The sequence below is a fragment of the Ischnura elegans genome, chromosome 1, assembly GCF_921293095.1.
Source record: "Ischnura elegans chromosome 1, ioIscEleg1.1, whole genome shotgun sequence".
NCBI lineage: Eukaryota > Metazoa > Arthropoda > Insecta > Odonata > Coenagrionidae > Ischnura > Ischnura elegans.
In genome coordinates, this window is record NC_060246.1 from 159,550,795 (window position 1) to 159,577,744 (window position 26,950).

The 26,950-nt window shown below is 40.9% G+C and overlaps 1 protein-coding gene across 1 annotated transcript in view; it reads left to right on the forward strand.

The window, feature by feature from the left end:
• The window catches only part of LOC124172686, a 49,310-nt gene that overhangs the window by 16,581 nt on the left and 5,779 nt on the right, over positions 1 to 26,950 (forward strand). The window contains exons 3-5 of the mRNA XM_046552148.1: positions 10,308 to 10,407; positions 12,496 to 12,603; positions 16,870 to 17,146. Of these exons, the coding sequence (XP_046408104.1) occupies positions 10,308 to 10,407; positions 12,496 to 12,603; positions 16,870 to 17,146 (485 nt within the window). The remainder of the gene's footprint in view (positions 1 to 10,307; positions 10,408 to 12,495; positions 12,604 to 16,869; positions 17,147 to 26,950) is intronic.

Genomic DNA, 26,950 nt, shown 5'->3' on the forward strand with positions numbered 1-26,950 from the left:
GCAAAAATAGCGCGAGAAGTTCGTATCTGTAGCCGTGGGGCGCTGGCCAGAACGTCCCAATCCATCACCATGCAGTTATGTGAAGGGTGGTAGTGGTGGGGGCTGCTGGTGGTATGACGCGTCTAAGCTTGTGCCCTATGTAAGTCTTGGGACGCCGCGCAGTGGTCCCAAATCGAAAAAAGCTGGCCAACATTAATAGCGTCGTAATTTTACCTAAAATAGCAACAAAAGTGGGAGTCACTCACTGATTTTGATCGTCTGAATCTGATTTTGGCATTATTTTTACGCTATCTCTTCATTTGAGCTTTTTTGAGCTGTTATTATTTAAACAATTTTTTGGAAAATCTCGATATTTATGTCATTGCGATTGGCGATAACTTGATGTTCATGGAGAGCTTAAAATAGTATAATTTAAAGGTAAAATATGTATAAATTGTAGTTAAAACCCATTATAGAATTTACGACATGAAATTGGTAAGATTCGAACCCGCGACCATCAGCATAGTCGGTAAGATACCAAAATCGGAAAAAATACTCACACATTCATTTTTGGCTTCCATGTATTTGATAAGTCACATTAGATGAAATAATATAACTGATATTAAGAACATTGAGGAGAATATGTTTGAATTTCAATAGAATTGCATTCATGTATCACAAAAAACGAATTTTATAACACTCGTCGTCCGATGTCACCCCATCGGACTCATTGCCGCTCTGCGAATCACTTAAAATTAGCAAATTTTCACCTCAACTGATAGGCTGACCTCGTTTTTTTGGAACTCCTGGTGTAATAAAAATGTATGATTCATGTATTAAAAGGAGTCTTCGAAAGATATCGTCATAATTTAACAGTCTTGAGGATTTTCTTGTAAGCTGCTCTCGGAATTTCCTCATGTTTATGTTCCTGGCCTCCAATGCTTCCTCCGTTAAAGATTCAATTGTAAGAAAGGATTCTTCAGCAATTGCTGTTCCATGTATCAGCACTTTATGTACCATGAGCAGCATGTAATACCAACCATAAAGCCCAATGTACAGCTCAGCTATTTTAATGCAACATTGGCTGAAGCCTTCGTTGTTTATTTCATAGCCGCAGGATAGGGATTTTAACATCGCTGAAAGTCGATGGATAAGTCTTTCATCGATACCTGTCATGAAAATTGCAACTCACATTAATTATAACATTTCATGAATATAAAGCATCTGTTCGTAGATTTTTCAAAATTATGGAAACGGGTCCAATATTTCTTACTTATTGATTATAATTTTATATTGACATGTAATTTCATCTTATCTGAAATGAAATCCTGAATTAAACCTCCACTTTTTAAAATATGATGATTCAAATTAATGAATGAGTATTTTTACATACTGCAATGGGGAACTTGCATGATTTTTTTTAATTTCACAGGCGGACAGAAAATTATTCTCTGAATACAACAAAGAAAACCGCATGTTTATCTGAGTTTTCCTTCTCGAGATATTTAATGATAAATATAACGAATTTTAAAGCGCGGGAAAAACTCCCCCACCCCCCAAGCCACTGCCGACGAAGCCTCGATGACGTCAAAGGTGCCTAAACATCACGCGAAGCTATCGTTGTGATTGTTTGTAATAGTTGCCTGCAGTTGTGAGAGCTTCGTTTGTTAGACGTGTTGATTATTTTATCTTTTAAGATAAATATCCGACGATAGAGGCTTCGAAGCCCTCATATTTTGCATTATTTATAATATTAATATCTGAGTAAGGGCATAACATATAAAACTGGAGCAGTTAAACCAAAAATTTTATAATACCTAAATAACATCGTTGTAGGAGTCTGAGCCACGACCATTGGAAGGGGGATACGTTAATTGTAAGTTGATGTTATCGACGGCATATCATTCATTTAAGTATGTAATTAGAACGTATTTGAAGTCTACTAATGTCCGCTTAGCTTTTATATACAATAACTTAATCCATTTATTCGTAGGTACAGGAGAATTCGTCATTTAGGACTCTCTGTGCTTGTATTATGGGGTAGAGTTCAGTCAATGCAACTTTTGCTCGCTGATTGGAGACATCTAGGAACATTTTTGCGCCAAAATAGTGTTATTTTCAACGTGACATCTCCCGTTAAGCTACTGCTAATAATCACAGTGCCAGTGGTTGTAATGCACAAAGTTTGACAAGGTTGAAAAATATCGGCCAAGAGATATCAGTGCTCCATCGTGATTGAATTGTAAAAAGTGCTATTACGCTATCGATAAATGTCTAACAGTGGTGTAACAATTGTCAGTGGCGTGCTAGTCTCCGTTGTTCACCGTAGATATGACATTTCACGATCACGCTATTGAAATAAAAACTGTGTGTGAAGTTTGTTATTCCATTATTCCAACAAAGAGTAGTGAGAAAAGTCACCTGTGTCACTTGTGTGGGCTAATTTAAGGGTTTAAATCAGTGAATAAATAGTTGTTTTCATCATAACGAGTTCTGTTATTGTAAGTTGTACGTGATGAATATAAGAATGTGACAGTGACTTCCAGTTTTGATAAGAGTATTTGCCTATTTCCCACTATATTTTTATGGTATATGCTAGTATGTTGTTTATGGATTTACCAATATTATTGAAATAGGTTGTAGCTTGTGTGTGTGTTGGCAGCGGAACCGATTCGCGATCTCACATGTGGATTGTGTGCAGACTGTTTTGCTGTGAATTCGTACCGTAGGACGGATAGGACTACCTTCTCCGCTAATTCGGCGTTGCAAAATTCAACAGCACAGCATACTCTAATGTCAACAGCACAGCTTACGATCGTTATCCTCTAGTATTACAAGTTTCTTTTACATCTCGATTTGCCGCCGACGTATAGCAATAATTTGTCTTAACAAATTCCATGAGGGTCGTGGCATCAATTTTTGGTGTCCTAAAAAAAGGCTGGTGTCCTAACACCCCATGCCACACGCCTTTTAGGCGGCTTGCAGGGTATTATGTAGATGTATTTCAGGTGTACTTTTCGAACGAGTGGCAACGTTATCATCCATTTTTCTGATAACTAAAACATACGAAGTGAAACGCTTGTACTTCATCATCCCGATGCCGCATTATTAATATCCCAAGTAATAATCTAGGCACAATAGCAATAGGAAAACTTGCCCAACAATAACAGAACAAAATAAAGTGACGATGAGCGGCTAAATACTCCCTCAAAACAAATTTTACACCATGCGCTCAGCGTATTTCCCAACTCCCTACGGTTGTTTAGGCACCTATGACGTCTCGCCTGGCCTCGGCAACGCTCGGGTGTCTTCGCGCAGTGGTCGGCTCAGAAATTTTTCTCGATTTTGAATGCAATTTTTTTATTTCTTTTGATGTTGAATGGAGAAACTGAAGGTATTTTTGCGAGCTAATGTATCCATTTGACTTATTCAAAATAGTTTTTAGAGCAATTTACGACCCATGCAAGTTTCTCATTATTCGCCGACTGTGCATGCACGGTAATCATTTTCACTCACTAGATGTGAGAGGGAGATATTGATATACTTCTAGAGGGAATTTCAATTCCTTCTCCAACCAGCTTTTGAACGTCTCTCTGAAATGCTCATCTGTCCTCGAGCTTAGATTCCACTTTCTCACGTATTTCGGGAAAAAAATTCTTCGCATAAAGCGCGTCAGAATATTTTTGGCATGCTTGATTTCATTCAGTCGAAATCCTGTTTCCAAATATTCCACGACATATTTCTTCTTCTCTTATGAATATTCTTTTCTCTCTGTATTTTTATTGTACACCGGAAGGTACGAAAAATTTGCTGCACCCATAATTCACATTTAACAGGTGCATTTACGGCTGAAACTATGAATGAGATTTTTAAAAGTGTCTTTTTTTAACCAATAAAAAACCGGAAATTATGATTTGACATTGAATAAAAGACATTCAAGCTTATATAGACTTGCCTCTGAGTTTCCGCCGAATCCTGAAATTTGAATGCCAAACATTGGCAAACCAAGTGCTTTAATTATCTGGACATGAGAGGATTCTCGAGTTAGCAGTGTTAACACAGTTCGGAGCACAGCACTTGTATACTAAGAAAATCATTAAATAAAACTGAGTGGGAAATAGTCACCAATTCCATGCTATGGTCAGAGTGAGGGAGGCCGATATCCTCATTCCATTATTATATGAGGAAAAAATTCACTTGCAAGATGCACGCACCCTTGGTGGGTTCAGACGAGTTTTTCCCTCCGCATTCCATCCTAGCTATGTCTACGGGCTGTTGAAATGATCCTGTGAACAATTCTTGGCGGAACTGGGTCGGCAAGGGAGGGTTAGGGAGCATTTATTTTTCTTGGAGCCAAGACCTTATTCCGGAATAACGTGCTGACAACGCTGTACAGCATGTAAGGGATCTCTTCTCTATAAAAATATGAGGAAAGTTTTACAGAGAAAAGCATCTAGTGATAACTGTAAGGTTCTCGCATAAGGACTTAACTAGTCGCTTTTGATCACTCATAATGTTTCTCATTAAGAGCATGAAAACCGGCCCTCATCGGTTTCATGAATATTTGAAGGTGAGTGCACAAACGTAAAGTTTGCATACGATAGGCGTGAAACACTTGATGTATGTAATCTCATAGGATATAGAATTATGCTAAGTATACACCATGCGAGTTCGACTACCGATACAGGAATATTTGAGCGATAATGCCATTCGGTCTTCCGCCGGCCGCCGGCCAGCCGCCCTCAGCGAAGCCTATCATTATAAATAATTAAATATTGTTATAAGAAATTCTGAAACGAACAAAACTTACCATGATATTGTGCAAAAATATACAAAATTACTGAATTAAAATTGACAGATGAATCTAATGAAATTAAAATAGTCATTTATTAAGTTGAATTTCCCTAAAATCGACTATTTCTACGCGTCGGGCGTTTTTGGCTGAACATGCCCATGTTTGACGGGTTATACAGATCAACATAATAATCACACAGACCTATCAGGTATGAAATATTGTAGGCCATATCCTGAATCCGAATACACAATTGAAAACTTCCCCGTAAAAAGTCGAAAAAATGACTTTTGGCCAGCTTTTTTCGATATGGGACCACTGTGCGCAGCCCGAGCATGCGCAGAACGACTTATCTAGTGAGTTGACATCGCCGCGCCACCCGGTGTCCGTATAATCTTGGTGTTGCAGTGTTGCAGAATACCTTGTTTCTGTGACCATTTCACTTATTATGTATAAATTGTTTTAATGTAAATAGGCCTAGTTGTAGTTGAGTTAATCGAGTTAGTGTTAGCGATTGTTTTGTGTATTAGTGGTCTCTAGATTGCCTAAAAAAACTCACTAAAATACACAAAATATTCAAAAATTTTGACCCCGCGGTGGAGTGTGCCCCTCCCAGCATTTGACTCACGAGCCGCCACTGGATTGTACGTATCTTGAAGGAAATTGTACCGCGAAGGGTGGAAGCACAGAATAACACCGTGAATCGCATTTAGGTGAATGGAGGGGGCATGAATTCTCTGCCGTGAAGCCAGGCTTATAGTGTGTATACCGTAAGTTGGCGCAAGGACCCGCGAAGTACCTGAGCCGCGAGCAAAAGAGGGGAGGAAAGGACCGCCAAAAAAAAGCTGTTTGGACCGACTGTAAAGAGAGATGTGAAAGAGAAGAAATACGTGGGTGTGAAAAGATTAGGTGATAGGAGAATAGAGTGGAGAGCTGCGTCAAACCAATCGTAGGATTGTTGACCAATGATGATGATGATGATGGGACCGACAGACACAGGTAGCTGTCGGGTCCGTTCGCCCGTCCCTTTCCTCCCCCCGACGAAGGCAACTAGCACCTCTAATAGAATTATCAACTCTTTACTCTTTTTACTTTTATTTAATGCCATTAATCCTTAAAAAATTTATAATTTGAATAAATCCGTAAAAGTCGTAACGAATCACTGGCTTATCCAACATAATATCGGAATACATATCTGCGCCGAGCAAAATATCAACTGGCCCTGATTTATAATACTCCGGATCGGCCAATTCTAAGAATTCAAAATGATGGCGTACTCTATCCGGGACTTGCTCCGTGGGTTGTGTTGAGCTTATCTTTGGTATAACAATGGCATTTACTTGAAGCTCAGGACCCCGTTGACGCGGTCGAATAACAACAGAGGCAGTGCCCTTGGTGGACGTAATCGGAGTAGCGGCTAAACCAAAACAATTGACCAGCGATGATCTGCGAGGAATACCTAGTCGTTGCTGACAGTCCGTTGCAATGAAGCTTGCTTGAGAAGCAGGATCAATTAGAGCACGAATAGGAATGAACGTTCCTGACTTGCTCTTTGCAAGTGCAAGACATGTCCCCGACAAAACTACTGAATAATGCAAATTCATCTGGCAAGCAGAACATGAAATTGAATTTGACGAGCCATCCCCCTTGACTACAGCTGATTCAGAGTTTACTGATTCAGTATTCTTAAGAAGTCCTGCAGTCGGTCGATCATTTAAAGACTCTCGCCGCGCCGAGAGTCTCGTCCCGACAATGCCGAGAAATGAAATTCTCGTCTCGACCACTAAGGGGAGACTCTCGCACAGCACTGTAGATTGGGGGCCCTCGGCTGGAGCTCATGATGGATCCCCCCTCAACGGACGATCCGCCCCACCCCCCAATCGTAAAATTATAGGAATGTGCAATGGGCATGCTCGGAAATGGATTTTGACGCTATTTTGGCTCTTAAAAAAAAGTGATAAAATAAAAATAATAAAATTCTGTAAGAATTCTGTAAGTGAGAACTTAACAGCTTATAACATTTGATTATGCATCATGGATCTACTATCTATGTAGTGAATTTGTTCCCTGAAAATGCTCTGAAATTTAATAAACCTCCAAAATAACCTTTTCAAATAACCCATTTAAAAAGCAAAAGTAAAAATGCAAAATATTACGAAACACATTTTGGGGCCAGATAAAGACTTTTGGTTGATATGTAATAACTATGTCTAATTAATATTTGCATGGCTAATAGGTAAAGTCACGAGTACGTAGCTTTTATCCATGCTCGCTGGTTATTGTTTTAAAGTGTAGATAAAAACTCGAGCAAAAAATGAAGTAAGTACTTACTAATTTTGTACAAAAATTTAAGCCTGAATTAACTAGCATATCTCAAACTATTTTTTAAGGATCAAGTTTGACAATTCGTTTCGTCCATATAAATTAGCTCACCAATTAAAAATGTCGGATAGAGAAGAAAATATCAGGTAAAATATTAGGAAATATTTATATTTATATTGATTTTGTTCTTTATATTAGAGAAGCTGTAATTAAAAATGTAGTTTTATCAGTAACTGCCAAATATTATTAAACCCAATCAATAATTCAATTATTTTTGTGCTTTCCTTCGAAGTGATTATGTGTTCAGGGACTCGTAAAAAATACTGTATTAAGTATATGAAAATATATTATGAAAACTGTATACTATACTATGTAATACTCCCAGCATCTACGCACTTAAGGTAACAAATACAAAATAAGCAATTAAGGTCAACTCTAAACTATTGAAGTTCATTAATTATCGCCTATATTTGACTCGAAGCCGAACTGGAATTCAGCAGTGTTACCGAAAACTTCCCTCGAGTGGCAGATGAGCTTGAGCAGATGGGGTTTGAAATATCAACACAGAGAACATGCATACCTACGTCAAAGAAACGGAAGCAATGCGCCTGCTGACAATCCAGAAGAATATTTCAGGAGATGAATGTCTTACCTTTTTTGGATCATTATATTTCAGAGATAGATATTAGATAGATAGCAGAGGTTTCCGTGGAGTCCTTCCTCTTGAAGGCCTCATTCCCTCCAACCTATCAAGATTCGTGATTCGTCAAGAACTGCTACGAGGCGAACAGAAAGCGTTATAAAGGTGTAAAATGAATTGGGTTGGGAGCCGCTAGAAACTCGGAGAATGGATATCTTTGAGAGCGAAACTGAGATCATCTTATTAGAACCCCGCTACATTTCCAGGAACGACAAAAACGATAAAATAAGAGAGATATTCAGGCGAACGGATAGGCGCGGATCTAGATCTCCCGCGCACGACGAAGGACTTTGATAAATGCTAGGCGTAATTTCGTTAGAACATTTCTTTTTATATGAATGCGGCGCGGGCGGGTGTCGTGACATCCCCCGCCACACGCCTATTGAGGCAGCTTGCGGGGTAGTGTGTAGATGTAGATGACCACCTTAAAACTTTCACTAACAAAACGACCTTCTACGTGCGCGCAGTAGTGTCTATATTTATCAAAGAATTAGTCAAAAACAGCCGTTTTTGAGTCTTGAAAATCCCAAATATCCTGTATCCCCGAATCCCCTTTCGGCAGGAGAGAATTCCCTTTGGTCCAAATTTAGATTCGCCTCTGGCATCAGGCGTATCACTGCAGGTTTTGCAAAAGTAGATCGTTTCTTTCTATTCCTTGCGTTTGGCGCAATATGTTGAAAATAGAAACTAATCGCACAAAAAAATAAAAATATATGCACAAAACGAACTAAAAAATAAACGTGAATATGGAGATAAGGAAGAACCGCACTGCAAGTTGACTCGAAGCACGTCACAAGACGGTATTTTTTAAACTATTAAAATGAAAATACGAATATCCCAATGTATCTGAAGTATGTAGACTCTCATTGTGTAGTAAATCGATATAGGAACCACTGTTCTTGTTCAGCCAAGCAGTGAAGTTTTTTGAGATATTATTAACATAAAAGAGTTTTTTCTTCCTCTCATTTCTTTTCTGCTCTCCGCTTTTGTAAGCACGTTTCACATAAACACTTTAAAGAGGATGAAAGTCTCTCACTAACCAAACCAGCATTCACTGAACTACTTAGGATTTCGCGATCTGTTTGAGGAAAAATAGAGAATATGTATTGTGCTGCACGAGGCAACTTTCCCCCTCCAACAACGCTTCCATCTCTACTTCCAGTCCGTGGCACTGAGTCCCACGGTAATAGACACCCCTTGGTCAAAAGCTCAGAGGAGTGAGATGAGTAACTAAACCCAGACATTGTAATCTGATATTTTTTCTTAATGAATGGATTGGAAGTATCGACTACCCAGAAACACCTGCGGGGATATCGGGTTTCGCTACGGAACTCGAGACTTTGGGAAGAGTGGACGGAGGCGAAAATGGAATGTCACATGATCCGTATCAGTTCCCAAAATTATATTGATGTGTGCACGGTCGCACTTGCGGTTGCCACCGTGGTCTCTTCTCACGAGCGAGTTTCACACGAATTCGTCGTCGTATTTGGTCTGAGCGTGGGACAGGAGAGAGAGTGAGAGAGAGAGAGAGATGAGACGCGATAAGCGCCCCAGCGCATGCCGGCCGCTTCATGACATACGCGAGCGTTGTGGGGGGCCCCCGAAGCTCGTGGCCCCCACAGTCATCTGAATGGCTGTTCTCTACGCTACTCCCTCATGGGATTACGAGGGTAATGAACTATGTAGTGTATTATCGACAATCCAGGCTACTCTGGGGGCCCCCTGAGCTCGGGGCCCTCGGCGATCGCCGACCAGCCGATCTGGCATGACCGCCCCTCCGTACGAGTTAATGTCTAAATGTATGAACGCGTGAATGAGCAAGAAAATGCGCCGTGTGCAACCAACCCAACTTGAGCGAATGCATGAACGGAAAATGGAGCCTGTTTTAATTTTGTTCATGTATTCGTAAATGTCCCGTTCCGATCCACAGAAGTCATTCACGCAGACAGACATCAATTCATACGGGTACCGCGAAACCAGGTCTTTACGCTGGAGTGGCTACACTGGTCATGGGCGCAGTCAGGAATTAAGGCTGGGGAGGGGGGGGGGGGGGGTTAGATGCAACTAAATCCGGGGTGTTTGGGGTGTGGAATACCCACCAGGATAAGCGGTAGGTGCGAGATTAATAAATTCCAGATTTTTAAGATAAATGGTTCAAAACGGTGAGTTTTACGGCTTTCTGATGGATATTTTATTAATCCTTACACTATTCTATTAGTAATATCAATCCAATTAAGTAAAATGGATTAAATTTAAGCATTTCTCTGAGCTGTGGGGGGGAGGTTTAACCCCTAAAACACCCCCTCGCTGCGCCAATGACACTGGTCCCTTTACACTCGTTGTGCCATTTGTCCCGTTAGTGCGATTAAACGAACCATCATCCACGCTGGTTTAGCTACTCATCGGCTTCTGGCCCCCTACCGAGGTGCCTAAATATTCCCAATCAAAAGTGAGGATCCAAATCGCTGGTTTTTTCTCATCGCTTTTCTAAATTGCGCTCGTTTTGCTTCGAAGGTATTGCCAAATATTGCCGATTCGACTGCGGCGAGTTCGGCCTCTACTGCTCCGATGGACACTGCTCGTGCAGCTCGCAAGATGGAGGCAGCTATTGCGGGTGAGCCAATGTAATCACAACATCATTTATTTCCGTTTCTAAAGGCCGTTTCACACGGGGCACGGAATTGCGCAGGTTAGAGCTGCATTAATTTCTAAAATGGCGTGGAATTGCGCGAATGCATGAACGAAATTAGAACAGGGGCTATTTTGCCGTCTCGCATCCACGCATTCTCGCATGTGTTCTAGCAATTCACCGCTTTAAACGACGCAATTTTGATTGCGCCTTCGCACGTGCGTCAGATTGCACAATTCCGTGTACCGTGTAAAACGGCCTTAAGAGTGATAGCTCTTTCCAGAGGTTTCCAGGGCTTCCAAAGAGTGATCGCTCGATAAATCATTTTCTGATTCATTTCCATCGTCCCTTTTACCATCGCTTAATTACACACATTATCTGTAGGCGGATTACCACTGTACCGGTAAAACAGCCAGTAAACAAATATTTGCACTCATCTGTTTGTGTCGCATGGGCAGTGTGTTGTTTGTGATCGCAGAAACTTATAAACTAAACGATTACGTTTATTATAAAACTTTGATTCGGAGAAAAAGTAATTATATGCAATTTTCCAATTTTTACATTTCAAGGCTTTTTTCTCTTCGAAAGAGCAATTCTATTAAGCAATGTTATTTTTCTTATTTTTTTCATATTTTGTATTTTTATGCATATTTCCACAAACCTAATAAAAGTAATTTTATAATTAAATATTATTTTCACAATTTTTGTTCTCACAATTTTTATATTTTGTATTTTTTATTTGAATAAATAAATTAAACTTCTTCTTGCCCTAGGGTGGGTACACAGAAACACTTAGTTTTGCAGGAAAAAAAAGAAAAATAAAAGGAGGGAACCTACGGGGAACAGTTACTTCGAATTTTCCATGGGACGCAGCACATCTTTCTCAAGCTAGAACGTTTATTTTTCCTGTATGACTAGGTGTTTCTGTGTTCCCACACTAGAGCAAGAAGAAGTTTAATTTATTTATTTATGATTCTCGTGTGAGCCTATTGCAAACGTGAGTTTTTTTAAACATACGTTTCTTAAAATTGTAAGAAGTAAACACATAGGATATACTCATACCAGAATGACTTGTTGAGGTCGGTATACATGATGCTGGAATAGGGTGGTTTATTATTAGTTTTTATTGCCTAAATCGAAAGATTATTATTCCTGGAGTACGCATTTCACGCTCTTAGATTTTTAAATGACGATATCTATTTTTCACGATCAAATGAAATGTGAAAATTTTCAAGCGTGCGAAAACGCGACGGCTAAATATGAATGCTGGGTTAAATCCCGTGTGACGTCGTTCTGGTACCCGCTGCCGCAAGTGAGGTGACCTTGGGGCGAGGCTTTGAGCGCTGATACGACTCAGGATGCTAGCAGGTAGCAGAGTACCCTGCTAGCTGGTAGCGCTTGGCTTAAATAAGGATTATTTAATACCTTATCAAACGAACCGACCGACTTTCCGACCTTAGCTAGTTTTAATAGGTGATTATTAAGACATGTTTCCCTGAGCTCTGTGCCTCATGCATGCATTGGTAATCTCAGACGATGTAAAACTCCTATCTACTCGTACAGAAACTAGGTCCGTGTGACGTCACGTGGAGTGGCATCGCATGGGCGCCAATCTGGCCTTTTTCAAATGAGAATAAAATTGACCATTGCCATTCGTCTAAACTGGGAATTCTAAAGCCAAATAATTTGTATGTTATGAATACAGTAATGGTGGGTAACGAATCGCAATCAATGCCTTTCGTTTTCTTTGATGAAGGAAGCTACCCTATTGCATTCAGTCCCATCGGCATTGGCATCATAATGTTTGAGAAGGGATTTAAGACGACTGAATCATCGAAAACCTTACAGCACAGAATACAAAGACAGGATTATTTCCTCCCTTTCAATTTTGCAATGCGGAATGCGCGCGGACTTTTCCCGCTAAGGACTTATCGCGCTAAGTTCTGCGGATAAGTTCGGAGGAAGTCCGAGGAATTTCTGGGGGGGGGGGGGGGTTACCAGAAATTTTGGGGGGGGGGGGAGACACTAAAAAATGCCACAGTGATGTCACTTTTTATCATGCTTTCCGTACAGGGAGGAAATTCGGATGCAGTTCATGACGGCGGCGCAGATTGCGCTTGGGGCGGCGCTAGTGGTCGCTGTCATGGCGCTAGCCGTGCTCGTCTGGAAAATGTGTTACAGGTGAGAAATGAATCAATCAGTTTTTTTGTCCTTAAATGATGTAAATCACAATTCACATTGTCAAAAGATACATGCAGAAATAAACTTGAAATTCATGGCAGGATTTTTAGGTAAAAGAGCAAAGCAGGTATGGTGATATGGTTCTATATTAATCGCGACACCCCCCTCCCAACCCGCCAAATGTGTCCCACGATTGGCTCCAAAGGAGAAGTATGACTGTTTGTGATGAGCGGAACTGTGATTTTCCAATCACTTCGTTACCTGTGACTGCTACTCATCAGTAACGGTGATTCTTAACTGTGATTGCGATCACCGACGAGAATCACTCTTAAAAGTCAGCGGTGATTTGTGGCGCTGCTTTCCTGCTACTTTGTCCAATTCCAAGGAATGAACGAATAAACTTATTGAAAATTGGAAAATTAGGCATAATATTTTATTTGAGGGAAAATATCTGATTCTGAGTTTATATTACGATAATTGAGTAAATTTGATCTGGTAGAGGAAATGAGAAGGGGCAATCATTGAAATCCCGTCGGCATTTTTTAAACATATCATATATTCAAACCGTTAGCGATATTTCGTAAAGTATATCTTATTCATCATAAAAGATGAATAAGACATCCTTATTATAATGTTGGTAGCAGTGGTAGCAGCCTAAGCTATCTCCACCGCATTCGCAGTCGCAGTGATTTATAGTAGGTATTCAGTGAGTTAGTCACCAGCAGTGATCGGCTACTTCTCTTCAATCACAGGTAGCGATGCATCGCTGATCACTAGGTAGCAGTCTATCACCAGCAGGGCTATCTTCACCGAATCTCAGTCACGGTGATTTCGAGTATCAAGTCACCAGCGGTGATTGCTACTTTTCAGTAACGGTTATTCAATCACAGTTAGCGATATATCGCTCATCACTAATGACGGTGAGCGGAAGACCCTGAGCAGAAAACAATGGAAAAACGATTTCCGTTTACCGCGCACGGGATCAGCTCATACCCCGCTACACACCATTTATCGTTACGATTTCAAAAATTAATTATAGATACTGTAACAAGCACAGTTGCAGTCACTTTAATCTACGGAAAGTCGCAGTGTTTCTCTTCCTCTTAGGTGAATATTTCCTTTCAGTAGAAACAGTAAATCGTGGTTTTTCTCGTAGTAGTGGGAACCAATAGCCCCAACGACGGCGTGGGTGGAGAGACTGGCTGCGTATAGACCGAAAACGTCTTGTGAACACGTACCCCAGCAAAAAGGTTTGAACCGAAGGTTTGTTCATTAGTTAGTTAAGTAATAGTTTTCACCGGTTAAGGGTGCCTTCATAGCTCGGCGTTGCATACTTGGGGGCGGAGCTAACTCATCGCAGCAAGTTGGAGCCCTTCACAGCTCTGCGTTGCGAAAACAAATGAAAGGCAAAAAGCGTTGCCTCCTAAAAATCGGCCTGGGAGCATATCATCGTATGATTTCGAGCCAAACGCACAATACATGTGTTGTTTTGTGTATTTTTACGCAATTTCATTTCTTAAAATATTCTTCTTAACTATAAATAGCATTTGAAGTTAATATGGCGACCATAATGTCGATAATCATGCATTTAATGATGGCCCTTGCCTATGCATTATTATGACCTTTATATTTTATTTCCTAACTCGGAATAATATTAAAAAAATAACAAATTACATACACTCAGTGAACATGAGTAACGTGGAATGTTATCAGGTATATTTATTAATGATAACTGTTGTTCAAACAGATTGTCCTAGTCACGTTATCTAAATAGCTCTAACTGAGTAGATCATGAGGGAACAATAATTAGATATCAATTGGAATTTAAACGACCGTAGTCACCAACAAGAAGCTCTCACGCTGTATTTAGCTTTTGATACCAATGACGGGTATGTTAATGTTAATCTACGCTCCTCGGTGATTGTAATCTAATTCAGGGTTAACATTTATCCTATGTTTAGGAAAAGTACGAAATATCTAAGCTTAACACTTCAAAATAATAGTAAATAATGAAATAAACAGCATTTGTCACTCCCATTAGAGCTAATCTTGCATATTTGTATACCTAAGCTTCCCATAAACAAACACCAATTCGAAATCGTCGGTGTACCGAACGAACGAATTTCCTGCCGCCTTCACGCAGAGAAAATCCGACAGGTTCAGTTTTTCTGCGACGACGCAACGAGCTGGAGACGTGACGTCATCAATTCTCAAAGACGGGGTCTGATTGGCTCGCTAGCCGCGGCGTCAACGCAACGCCGAACTGTGAAGGCACCCTAATAGTTAAATGTAGTATCCTTTGAGTTATGTTTTCACTTTGACAGTGTCAAGAGGTATGCCTAACTTGCAGGATGTACTGCCGCAGAAGTTCTATTACCTGATTTAACGAAAGGTAATAAGAAAACGACGCAAAGGTCGCAACCAGAAGTAGAACTACCGGCTTCGCGACCATTAGATGCCCCAGTGAACTAACTTTGGTCGCATAAAATCGTTTCAGACGTCAAAACTCTGACCTTCACTCACGCTCCTCTTGTTGTAGATATGTCTTCTGGTTTCGGCCTTCACTCATTTGTTCACCTAAACTGTTTCCCCCTCCCACTCCCCACACTCCAATTCCATATGCCCCCCACCTCCTACCTTTGGCCTGGGTATATATACCGAGAGAGTTTTTGTTGGATTACCTTGAAAATGACACAAGGAGTCGAAACCATGGTCGGTCGTTATGTGTTAAATTAAATATAGTCTGGAAATTGCCATTTGTGTTTTATCCATGGATAACTTTGGTCCCTAGTCATGCGGCCGTATGGAAACTCATAGTGAACACGCAAACAGGCTTCCTCTGTTAATTGAATCTGAGGTTTACGCGGCGTTTCTCCACACTGGTAACGGCTTTAGGGTGTTCCTCCGCGTAGTCCTTTTTAGCGGCGAAGCCAGTTTCTCCAGCCAGCCAGTCATTGGGGCGGCGGGTCCCACTACTACGAGCAAAACCACGATTTGCTGTTTCTACAAGAAGAAAAGATGAGGAAGAGAAACACTACGATTTTCCGTAGATTAAAGTGACTACAACTATTCTTGTTACTGTAACTAGTTACTTTTTGAAATTGTAACGAGTACTTGTAACTGATTACTAATTTTTTTAAAGTAACTCCAACTGAAACCGGTAACTTATCTTTATGGCATCCAACCTATCTCTTCTTATAAACCAGCCTCCTTCATCACATAATTTTTAAGCAAATCAACAACGTCGCAGACTGCCATAACCTAGAGGATGCATTGAACAAGGTATCAGAGTGGTGCAACACCTGGAAACTCCCCCTAAACGCTAATCAACGCAACATAATTTCCATTTCGCTAAAAAAAGTCCCCTTATGATATCAGGTATTGTTTAAACTCCCTTTCCCTCAGACGAGTCTCCATCATCAAAGACTTAGGCGTTTTAATGGATCAAAAATTAAATTACTGTGAGCATATTACAAAAATTAAAAACAAAGCTATGTCTCTCCTTGGCCTCCTCTACCGCTTCTCAAAAATTGCAGACCCGATAGCATTACGCGCATATTTTTCAACTATTGTCATTCCCGTTATAATGTATTGCTCCCCCATTTGGAAAATCTCAGCCCCATCCAATATTCTGGCTCTTAAAAGGGTGACAAATATTTTCACTAATATAGTTAAGTGCAGAGTCCCTCATCTTCGTAATATGTCCGCTGATACTGTTTTGCACACTCTATCTATATCTAATATTCCAAATTAAATCCTCAAATCCGATTTAAAACTAATACATAGCCTTCTAAACTCTGCCATAGACTGTCCCGACCTCGTATCCACTCTAACTTTTAAAGTTCCATGCAGACCCACTCGTACGCATTCGCTTCTCCATATATTCGCCCATTCCCATATTGTCACTAACCAAACCTACCGCCCTCTCCCGCCTCTCTTCCCTCATAAATTCCCTTCCACATCACATTGACCCGTTCTCCTCTCCAAACCACTCCTTTACAAACCGCGCTCTTTCCTACCTTAATAGAAACTCTTAAGGTCAATAAGTTTACTTTCAATGTGTTGTTATTTATTTTAAATTATAATGTTTGATTGTGTTTGTGCTTTTTAAGTTTGTTATACTGTGCCACAATAAAATGGCAAACTATGCTGTATGAGGGCAATTTGATAAATAAATAAATAAATTTGAGAACGAGGAGAAAATGGGCGAACGACCCCATTCTTATGAGAGCATTGATGAGAATATTTTATTTCGGTGGGGCCCAGGGGCGTCGGAAGCAGCTTGTGGGGCGTGCGGCGCAGGGGCGGCGACGGGGGCCGGCCCTTCCTGGGGCGGGGGGCAGGGGCCAGGGGCAGCGCGGACGACGGGAGCACCACCAACAGCATCCAGAACTTCGTGATCAGCAAGATGCGCGACCGCCCCCCCAGGTACGAAGACGCTCCGCCCGAACAGCCGCCACCCTACGAGCAAGCCTCGGCCCCGACGCCTGCGCCGCTCTGGCGGACGACGGGAGAAGCACCTCCGTACGACGACAGCGCACAGGTGGGTGTGGGTGGATCTAATAGGAACTCAGGCTAACAAAATAACCAACACCACTACCCTCAACCATCAACCTCACCTGAGTGCTTTCCGCCCAGGAGCCCTATCCAGTAAATACATATCCTCGTTTCCGAGATTTCGGAATCGAACTTTCCGTCACTCGGCTAAATTTACAATATTGTTGAAAAGCGTTAATGCCTTTGATAGCTACTGGTTTTGCCTCTAACTTTATGTAATTCAAAACTCCGTACATAATCATTCATTCCCCATAATTTTTAGTACACATACCGCGAAAATTACTTGTGACTTCTTACCAGTTTCTGCAACACCACATTCGCGTTAAAAATATTCTAAATTCCCGGCTGGCATATCACTTTCCGATTCCGAGAAACGGAAAATCATTTTCCGAGACCCTCCGTCATTTCGACCGCTCTCGGACGAGTTTCCGTGACGGAAAGTTCGGATAGATCTTATTGTTAGTTGATAGCTCATTCCGATATTATGACGTCTTTCCGAAAATCGAAAACCGACCACGAACTATCCGAGAGATTGGCTTAGTGGATAGGGCTCCAGGTTGACCTTGCTGGGCTCCGGTTGTTACCTTGTTGCTTGTCACGACCCAGTCGCGATAATTAGTGGAGTAACTAGGAATATGCTTTGGGGGGTGAGAAGAGGGGGGATGAGGAAGGGCGAACCCCCCCCCCCTCCGTTTGGGAAAATTTCGTAAAAATGACATGCCTGCAAATACATTTTACATAATTTTGGCACTTAAAATTTGTGTTTCATTAAAATGTTACGTTAAAATTTACTGTGTCCAAACTAGACAATAGTTTTGAATATTATTTTTATTTCTCCGAGGCTTTGGGGGGGATATATCCCTCTCATCCCACCATAGTTATGCCACTGGCGAGAATCATAGGCCAATATTGAGAAATGGTCACGGGGGGCTTGGGAAAACATGGAATTCCTTGTGGCATGCCAGTGCCTGGCTCTCTTTAACGTGGGAAAGGGCACGCAGGTTGTGAATGACACGCCATGGTTCTTCTTTGACCCATATTGTAACGTACATCGTGGTATCTACAGCGTTGTTAGTTCTTACACCTTCAAGTCTCATACATTTTGACAAAATACTGCCAGTATCCCATAAAATTTTCATTCCACTTCGGGATCGGAACGAGTTAAAGGGTTTTTGGGGTGTCACCTACTCCCCACGAGCCCTTCCACATTCCACCTCCAAGCCATAGGACTTCCTCTGAGCTTTTTCCTTCCATGAGAGCTAATTATTTTTTTTTCTCTTTTACCAAGTAGAACATTACATTCAGCATGCTTAATAAGATATTTCATGCCTTGAAACCCAAAGTTGTAAAGTTAATATCAAATATGTTGCTGAGTGTCAAAAATAGTATAAAAGTAAATATTTATTATCAGTCTAATTTGGTGGACTCATTTTAATAAAGAACCCAACGTAGCAGCATCATTCCAAGTAAAGAGAAAAAAAAAGATTTTCTTTGGAGAGCCACCCCGCGTGCCTTCTAACGTTACATTTTGCCCTCTCCTGAGTCAACTAGAGTTTTGAAAAGGAGAACCACTGGAGTGGGGAGACAGGAATTAATTGTGGCTTGCCACTGTTTTGTCTCCCGTTTTGTGACCAGGCTGTTTTTTGTCCGTTTTTGCGAGTTTGTTTGCCCACAACTTTATACAATGCTGAGCTACTATAGGCTGGGACCAAGTCAATAATGGGTGTGTTGAAATCCTGCATCGGACGCACCAAACCGCATCCCCATAGCACTTGATAAGGCTGAGGTAGACCCTAAAGAGTGACTGTGCAAAATGCAGACAGACTGACACGCTACAAACTTAACATATAATTTGAATACATTATATAAGTCCGATAATTCATATCATAGAGGAGTATATAATATGAATAATCAGAAATCATTAAAACTTTTGCTGAATGATTAATGCAAATGTTAACTGTTGAAATTGGTGCCTCATACTCTGCTTCTAAAAAACTATAAATATGGGTATGATCAGGGCCGGCCCTAGCAGGTGCGGGGCTAGGGGCGAACCTTCATTGCGGGGCCCTTCACTTAAAATATTAAACTCTATGACCCATCTACAAACTCAAGCATTTTGAATCCCTACCACTCTCTGGCTAAGTATGTGACAAACGCAATTGCACAATAAAAATTACGGCATTATTATTCCTTTTTCATAATATTATTCTTTGTCTAGCACGGACTTAACAATACAGTAACAGTTGAAATTGCATTTTCAAAACTATCGTATATTTTAATTTTTTTCACGAACGTGGGGCCCCCCAAAGCGAGGGGCCCGGGGCGGTCGCCCCGCCCTAAGGCCGGCCCTGGGTGTGATTGCATTTTCACTGCTTTATCGTTTGTTCCTGAAAATTTTTAGTCAATGGCCAATAAGGAAGTGGATTGAATTTGTGTTGTAACAATTTGTCCGGAAGGACTAACAAGCAGACAAAAAAGTGACTTAATAAAAATGTGGTGAAACCAACTCTGTGATGTAATGACCCACTGCCTGATAAACTCATTCATTGCCTACCAGGCCATAGGGGGGCCTAGGGGTTCAAACTCCCCCCTCAAACCCTTTATTTCCCCCACCCAAGTAAAGTCCCCTTCCCCAAAAAAATATCTCTCACTGTGGCCTTGATAGCCTAGACTCGATTTCTTATTGACCTAGCCATCTGACCCTTCACTCATCTACATTATAGTCTGTCCCTTATTTTCCGAAAGAAATTTTTTTAATGACCTCTTGATCCCCAATTTTTTAACAAATTCCCTTAATTCCCGTCAGTGCACTCCTTATGGAATGGATCTTCTTCCTTCTCTGCAGCTGTTCCCGTTAGGGGACGCTGTTCTTAAACCATTATAAACCAATGTTGCCTCTAAGCAACATCAAAAAAGTATAAGTTTTTTGATCTATTCAGGAAATATCAAAACTACGCATTATTTTGTGGTGAAAATTGTAATGACGAAATATTCAGCTGCCACAATAATTATGATTGGGTCCAAAATTTTCAATTTTCAAAATGAAAAGTCTTGAAATTTGATTTCTTCCAGAAATAGCTCTGGGTTAGAAAGGGTTAACTACATAGTCGCTTCCAAGTCACTTGAACCACGGTATACATTTAAGTGAAACCCTTATCCCTTAAATCATTCTCTGCAAAGTCCACTCCAGTCTTCCCTTTAGTATTTCCCCCATTCCCTTCCCATCTATCAGCAAATTTCGAAATCACTTCCCCACATAATCCTCATCCCTTCTTAACGACTGAACTGTGGCGCCATCTCCATTTGAGGCCCGAGCCCCCTCAAAGCATTTTTTATAGGGGAAGGAAAAGATGTGTCAGGCTTGTCAATTTTCCTCAAGAGTGTCGAGTCATCGAGAATCGAGTTTTCAGGGTTCTAATGTTGATCATATGACTCTTCTAAAGTACTTAGAAAAAACTTTAAAACTAACTACATATTTATAAAATTTCCCGGTACAAGACCCCCAATATGGGCCCCCCAATATTTTTCACAAGTCAGCACCCCAGTAACCGATCCCTCTCGCACCTTCCCTATGAGATCTCAACCACTCCTACCCTTACTATCCCTTACTATCTCATTCCTCATCCTATCTCTTTTGATCCTGCTCCCAATCTTGCAATGCGGCAACTGGAATGGATAGATGCATGAAAATCATGCCCAGGTTTGTCACATTGAATCACTCCTGGGCCTGCCTGTGTAGACGTCAACTTAGCGGGTACTCCCACGGCCATTACAATGGAGATTGAAAGTATCCCTTCCATAAGGGTAGCCTGAGCTATGGGTATATGTAAGTAGAGAAAATGTCTCCATGCTTCTGGGTTTCACTGCGTGCATTTTCTTTGCGACGACAGTATCTCCGGTGTTCCAACTGGCGTCTTCAGGTCGATGTCGGGATTCAATTTTTGGTGACTTATATAGTACATTCTTGGCGCCAATTTTTCATGCTGGCGGCTGATTGGTCGCCTTTTTTCTCGTATGACCCTCTTCCACGAGTTGTGGAGAGGGTAATCGTCTTCTCTATTCATGTTTTAAGGTGTCTTGAATATTTCGATAGCCTCCTTTATTAGCCTGGGATAATATCTATTTTCTTTTGATACAACTGTTGCCTCGTCAAACAATATCTGGTGTCCGAGGTCACTCCATGCATGCTCCGTAATGGCGGAGAGCTGAAATTGCTTATTTCTTGTGGCTCTTCTGTGTTCCTTGATGTGCACTTTCATTGATTTACACGTCTCTCCTACGTAGTCTTTGCCGCATGAACATGGCACTTTGTAGACACCTTCTTGAATGTCGTGCGGCAAAACGTCTTTTGAACCCAGTAGGACATCTCCAGTCATGGTGACACAAGTGAATCTTGTTAGGACGTTGTGCTGACGTAGTATCCTAGCAATCATCTCTGAGGTGCCCGATGCAAACAGAATTACTGCAAGTGCCCTTGCTTCCGTCTGATCGTCCTTCTCATTGGTGTTTTGATTAGATGTAAGTGGAGAAAAATAAAATGGAATTTTGGGTGCCAATGTGAGAAGGGTCAGGGTAGGAATCCTTCCATTTGCACACGGAAGAGGGAAGATGAGAAAAAGGGAATTGGGAGAAGGGTGTGATTCCCTCAGGATATTTACTTGGTGTCCATAATGCACTTGTTGCAAGTGTTATCCTTTCATCATCGGGAATCGGTGAGTAGAAGTGGAGGATTTAAGTAGGGATGTGAAGGAAGGGGAGCGACAAGGCATTCAGGAAAGGCACAAGTAATAATAATAATAAACAAGTTATTGCAATGAAATTGAGCAAATCAATTTTTTCTTGTCACATAAGACACTATATGTGCTTGTAGTAGGGTAGTTCCCTTCATCAAAGAAAACGAAATGCATTGGTTGCGATTCGTTACCCATCATTAGTGTACCTATTCATAATATACAAATTATTTGGTTTTAGAAATCCCAGTTTAGACGAATGTTAATGGTCAATGTTAACCTCATTTGAAAAAGGCCAGATTGACGCCCATGCGATGCCATTCCACGTGACGTCACAGGGACCTAGTTTCTATACGAGTAGATAGGAGTTTTACAAGCTTATTGTGGGAAGATTTTCAGATGAGCAAGTAAAAGAAAGGTGCTATTTCAGACTCGTCCGACCGCACCTTGAATATGCAGCGAGCGTATGGGATCTGGTGCAGAAAGACTTAATCCACAAACTGAATGAAATACAAAGAAATGTTGCACAGTTTCTCAAAAACCGTTACAGGCATACAGTCAGCGTTACTCAGATGTTATACGAATTAGGCTGGGAGCCACTGGAGACTCGGAGGCTGCACACTAGGCTTAGATTGCTCGAACGATTGAGAATGGATATCTTTAAGAGCGACACAGATAACATAATATTTGAGCCACACTATATTTTCAGGTCCAATAGAAGCGATAAAATCAGAGAGATTTTATGTCAAACAGAGAGATGTGGGAATTCGTTTTTCTCCCAAACCATAAAGCACTTCAATAAACGCTAGTCCCAACTTCGCTTCATTTTTTTTATCTGTGTCTTAATGGCTGGTGTCCTAACACCCCCTGCCACACGCCTTTTAGGTGGCTTGCAGGGTATCATGTAGATGTAGATAACACTCCAGCAGGGCCAAAGCACTACATAGAAAAAGTGACTTTGTATGTAGTCCCGTGCGTGGTTGCAAAATTATACATTTACACCAAGAATGAAATTTTCCATGAAAAAATCATTTGGTTCGGCCAGGCTTGGAACCCAGATCTTCCACTTACCGGTCGGGAATGTTAGCACCTAAAAACTTTAAATGTTACACCTCCAAGCCATTTTGTCAGAGGGTGAATTTCAGTACAGTTACTTCAGTATGGGTGCAAACCCTTCATGGATAGCAACAAATTGGTCTTTATTCTCTGACAGAGGCTTAGTAAGCACGGCCTCCGTCTCCTGTTCCTTTGTGTGGACTTGGGACATCAACGCCTCCTTCCGTTAATCCCAGTCTGAAATTCGCCTTGGTGGCGTAACTGGTAGCATACCTGGCCAGCAATTGGGAGATCCACATTCGAATCCCAGCTAAGCAAAATGATTTTTTTTCATGGTGAATTACATCCTTGGTGCACCCTAGCACATCATATTACTTGTTCTTTGCAGTGCTTTGGAAAAGGTCTACATCAACATAATACCCCGCAAGCCGCCTAAAAGGCGTGTGGCAGGGGGTGCTAGGACACCAGCCATTTACAGCTTTAAAAAAAAATGAAGTGCTCTAACGAAGTTGGGACTAGCGTTTATTAAAGTCTTTTATGGTTCGGGGGAAAAAGGAATTCGTATATCTATCCGTTCAGCAAAACATCTCTCTTAATTTATCACTTCCATTGGACCTGGAAATATAGTGGGGCTCTAATATTATGTTCTCTGTGTCGATCTTAAAGAAATCTATTCTCAATTGTTCAAGCAATCTAAGCCTAGCGTGCAACTTCCAAGTCACCAGCGGCTCCCAGCCTAATTCGCTTAACATCTGGGTAACACAGTCTTAACATCTGGGTAACACAGGTCCTCCGTGGAATAGCTACTAAATTGGGTTTTTATCCGACACTGGCTTTGTAAGCACTACCTCCGTATCCTGTGCCTTAGTGTGGACTTATGAAATCAACACCATCTTCGGCAAACCCAGCCTCAGATTCACCCTGGAAGGAAATAGCTTGGTGGTGTAACTGTTAACATAATTGACCGGCAATCGGGAAGTCTGGGTTCGAATCTCGGATGAGACAAATGATTTTTTCGTGGCAAAATTTTAACTTGTTGTATACAACTAAAGTAGGGATCAGGTAACCTCTGAAAATTCTCAGCCACCAGCAGGGGGATTTGAACCCTAAACCCACAGGGTGTGAAGGCAGCATTCTTGCCAGCACTCCAAACCAATCCCTGTGGCCCACATCCCATTGTGCATAATAGGGTGGTTTCCTTTTATTTTTTTATTGCCTAAATCGAAGGATTATTACTCCTGGAGTACGTATTTCACGCTTATAGATTTTTAAATGACGATATATTTTTTTTGCGATCAAATGAAAAGTGAAAAATTTCAAGCACACTAAAACGCGACGGCTGGGTATGAATGCTGGTAAAACGCCGTGGGACGTCATTCTGGTTCCCGCTGTCGGCGTGTGAGGTGACCTTGAGGCAAGGCTTTGAGTGCTGATACGACGCAGGATGCTATCAGGTAGCAGAGTACCCTGCTAGCTGGTAGCGCTTGGCTTAAATAAGGATTATTAATACCTTATCAAACGGAGAAAACTTTCCGACCTTAGCCAGTTCTAATAAGTGATTATTAAGACATGTTTCCCTGAGCTCTGTGCCTCATGCATGCGTTGGCAATCTCAGACGATGTAAAACTCCCATCCACCCATATAGAAACTAGGTCCCTGTGACGTCACGTGGAGTGGCATCGCATGGGCGCGAATCTGGCCTTTTTCAAATGCAGTTAAAATTGACCATTGCCATTCATCTAAACCGGTAGTTCTAAAACCAAATAATTTGCATATTATGAATACACTAATAGTGGGTAACGAATCGCAATCAATGCCTTTCGTTTTCTTTGATGATGTCCTGCCACCTCACCTCAGCTCCATCTGGTCTGCGTTCATCAACCTCCTGTAGTTGCTTCTGCTCTTCTGAAGGTTTCCTCCCTTCAATGAGCCATTTTCTCAGAATGAGTGAGTGAGCCAAATATATACCCAAGCTCCAGATGATATCCATCGCATATTTAAATGAGGTTGATGCAAATATCTAAAAGACATTGCCATTACACCATGGATATTTTGACAACGTTGCATGGATATCCTATTTTTAACAGCCACAGTTAGTAGCAAAAATAACATTACGCAAATATCCAAGTTGTAATATCCGTGATATAAAAAAATTGTTATTCCAATTAGCATCCACAGGTAGCATATGTTCTGTATAGAATTGGAGGTACAAATGCTTTGTTTGCATGCCTCGGGACAGTGGCATAGCCAGGCATTTTGTTCAGGGCGGGGGGTCCAAAACCAGGGGGAAAATTTTTTGAAAAAACTGGGTACTGAGTAGAGGGTTTGAAACTAATTTTAACACTTTTCATTGTCGAAAAAACTTCATTTGTTAACAAAATATTTTGTTTTTTTTTATGAAGGAAAATTATTGTTTTTATGTTTTGGGGGGATTTGGATCCCCCAAACCCTCCCTCCCTGGCTACTCCACTGCCTGGGGAGTACCAAAAATCATAATAACAACACTAATCACCTACTCATTAGGCATGGGCGTACCCAGCGAGGGGCAGCCGCCCCTCCCCCTAGAAGCAGAAATTGCAAAAGTCTTAAAGAAAAATCAGTACTGAATAGGAACAAAATTATACAACAAACTTTCTTTAAACCCATGAAAAATGATATGTAACTAAAATAAAACTATTTTTTCAAGGAAACAATCACATAAACTAATGTCACAACTTGGCTTGTCCCCCCCTAGTTATGATCCCGGGTACGCCCTTGTCATTAGATATTGTGAATTTATCTTAGAGATATTGTGATATGTACACTGTCCATCCATGTCAACTGTTGGACATCGCTGCAATGTTGTTTGCTTGGTCCTTTGGATATAAGACAGATATCCATGCAATATTGATTGGATTAACATGGATATTGCGTGGATGTTATATGTTAATGCCGAATATGTTGTCTGCATATTGTTGGGATACCCACTGATTGCTGCTTGAGTAATTACTTCGCTAACTCGTGAAAAGTGGGCTGCTGCAACTTCATATTTTTCATTTAAAAATTATGATAAAATGTCATGATGGTGACGATTTCTTTCGTCTTCATTCACCTTACCCATGCATCTTCAAAATCATTTCAATGGATTAATTGTGATTTGCAGTCTGATTGATTGACCCCATTTCAAACGTGAAGATAAAGAAATTTCAATAATCAAGTAGAAGCACTCTTTCTCAAAGCATGCGTGTCTTTTTGAATAATACTAGAGCATTAAGTAGACAAAATAAACATTAAATGCCCGAAACAAAAGTTTTCATCACATTAAGAAAACTACCACAAGGCAATCATAATGACTTGCAGTATAGAAATGACATGTACACATTTCTCATTTGAATCATCATGGCCTCCAATCTCTCATTTAAAATTTCAATGCATGACTGTATTCCTGTAAGAACAAGTTGATGGAGTCTTCACCGACAGTACCTGGAGAAGATTTTGTTGGAAATACAAGGTGGTTTTTATTTGTCTCTACATAACTGGATACATACGCATTTGATGAAGACCAATACAACCCACACAGAAAATAAACATCTATTAGATATCTAATAGATATCTACAGATAGATAAATAGTTATCTAATAGACATCTATCATAGATATCTATTAGATATATTATTGTCAAAACAGCAGCATGTCTAATAGATATCTACGGTAGATGTCTATTAGATAACTACTTATCCATATGTTTTATACTTATCTGTGTCTATAAAAATTTTTCCTCTTGCCTATGCTTGCTGCAATTAACATTAGTGAAAAACTTGTCGCCGTATGATCAAAATGAAAACTGCAAAATGCCATATAACACTGTATAAAACCCGGGCCCCCCATGTGATAGCCGCACGCACCCATCACTAGACCAACTGATCCTGATTTGGAGAGGGAGCTATTTAGGAACTATGTAATGCTTGTTAAAAATACCGCTCGGAAATTGATAAATTACAGCCAAACTAAGGCCCATTCAATGGA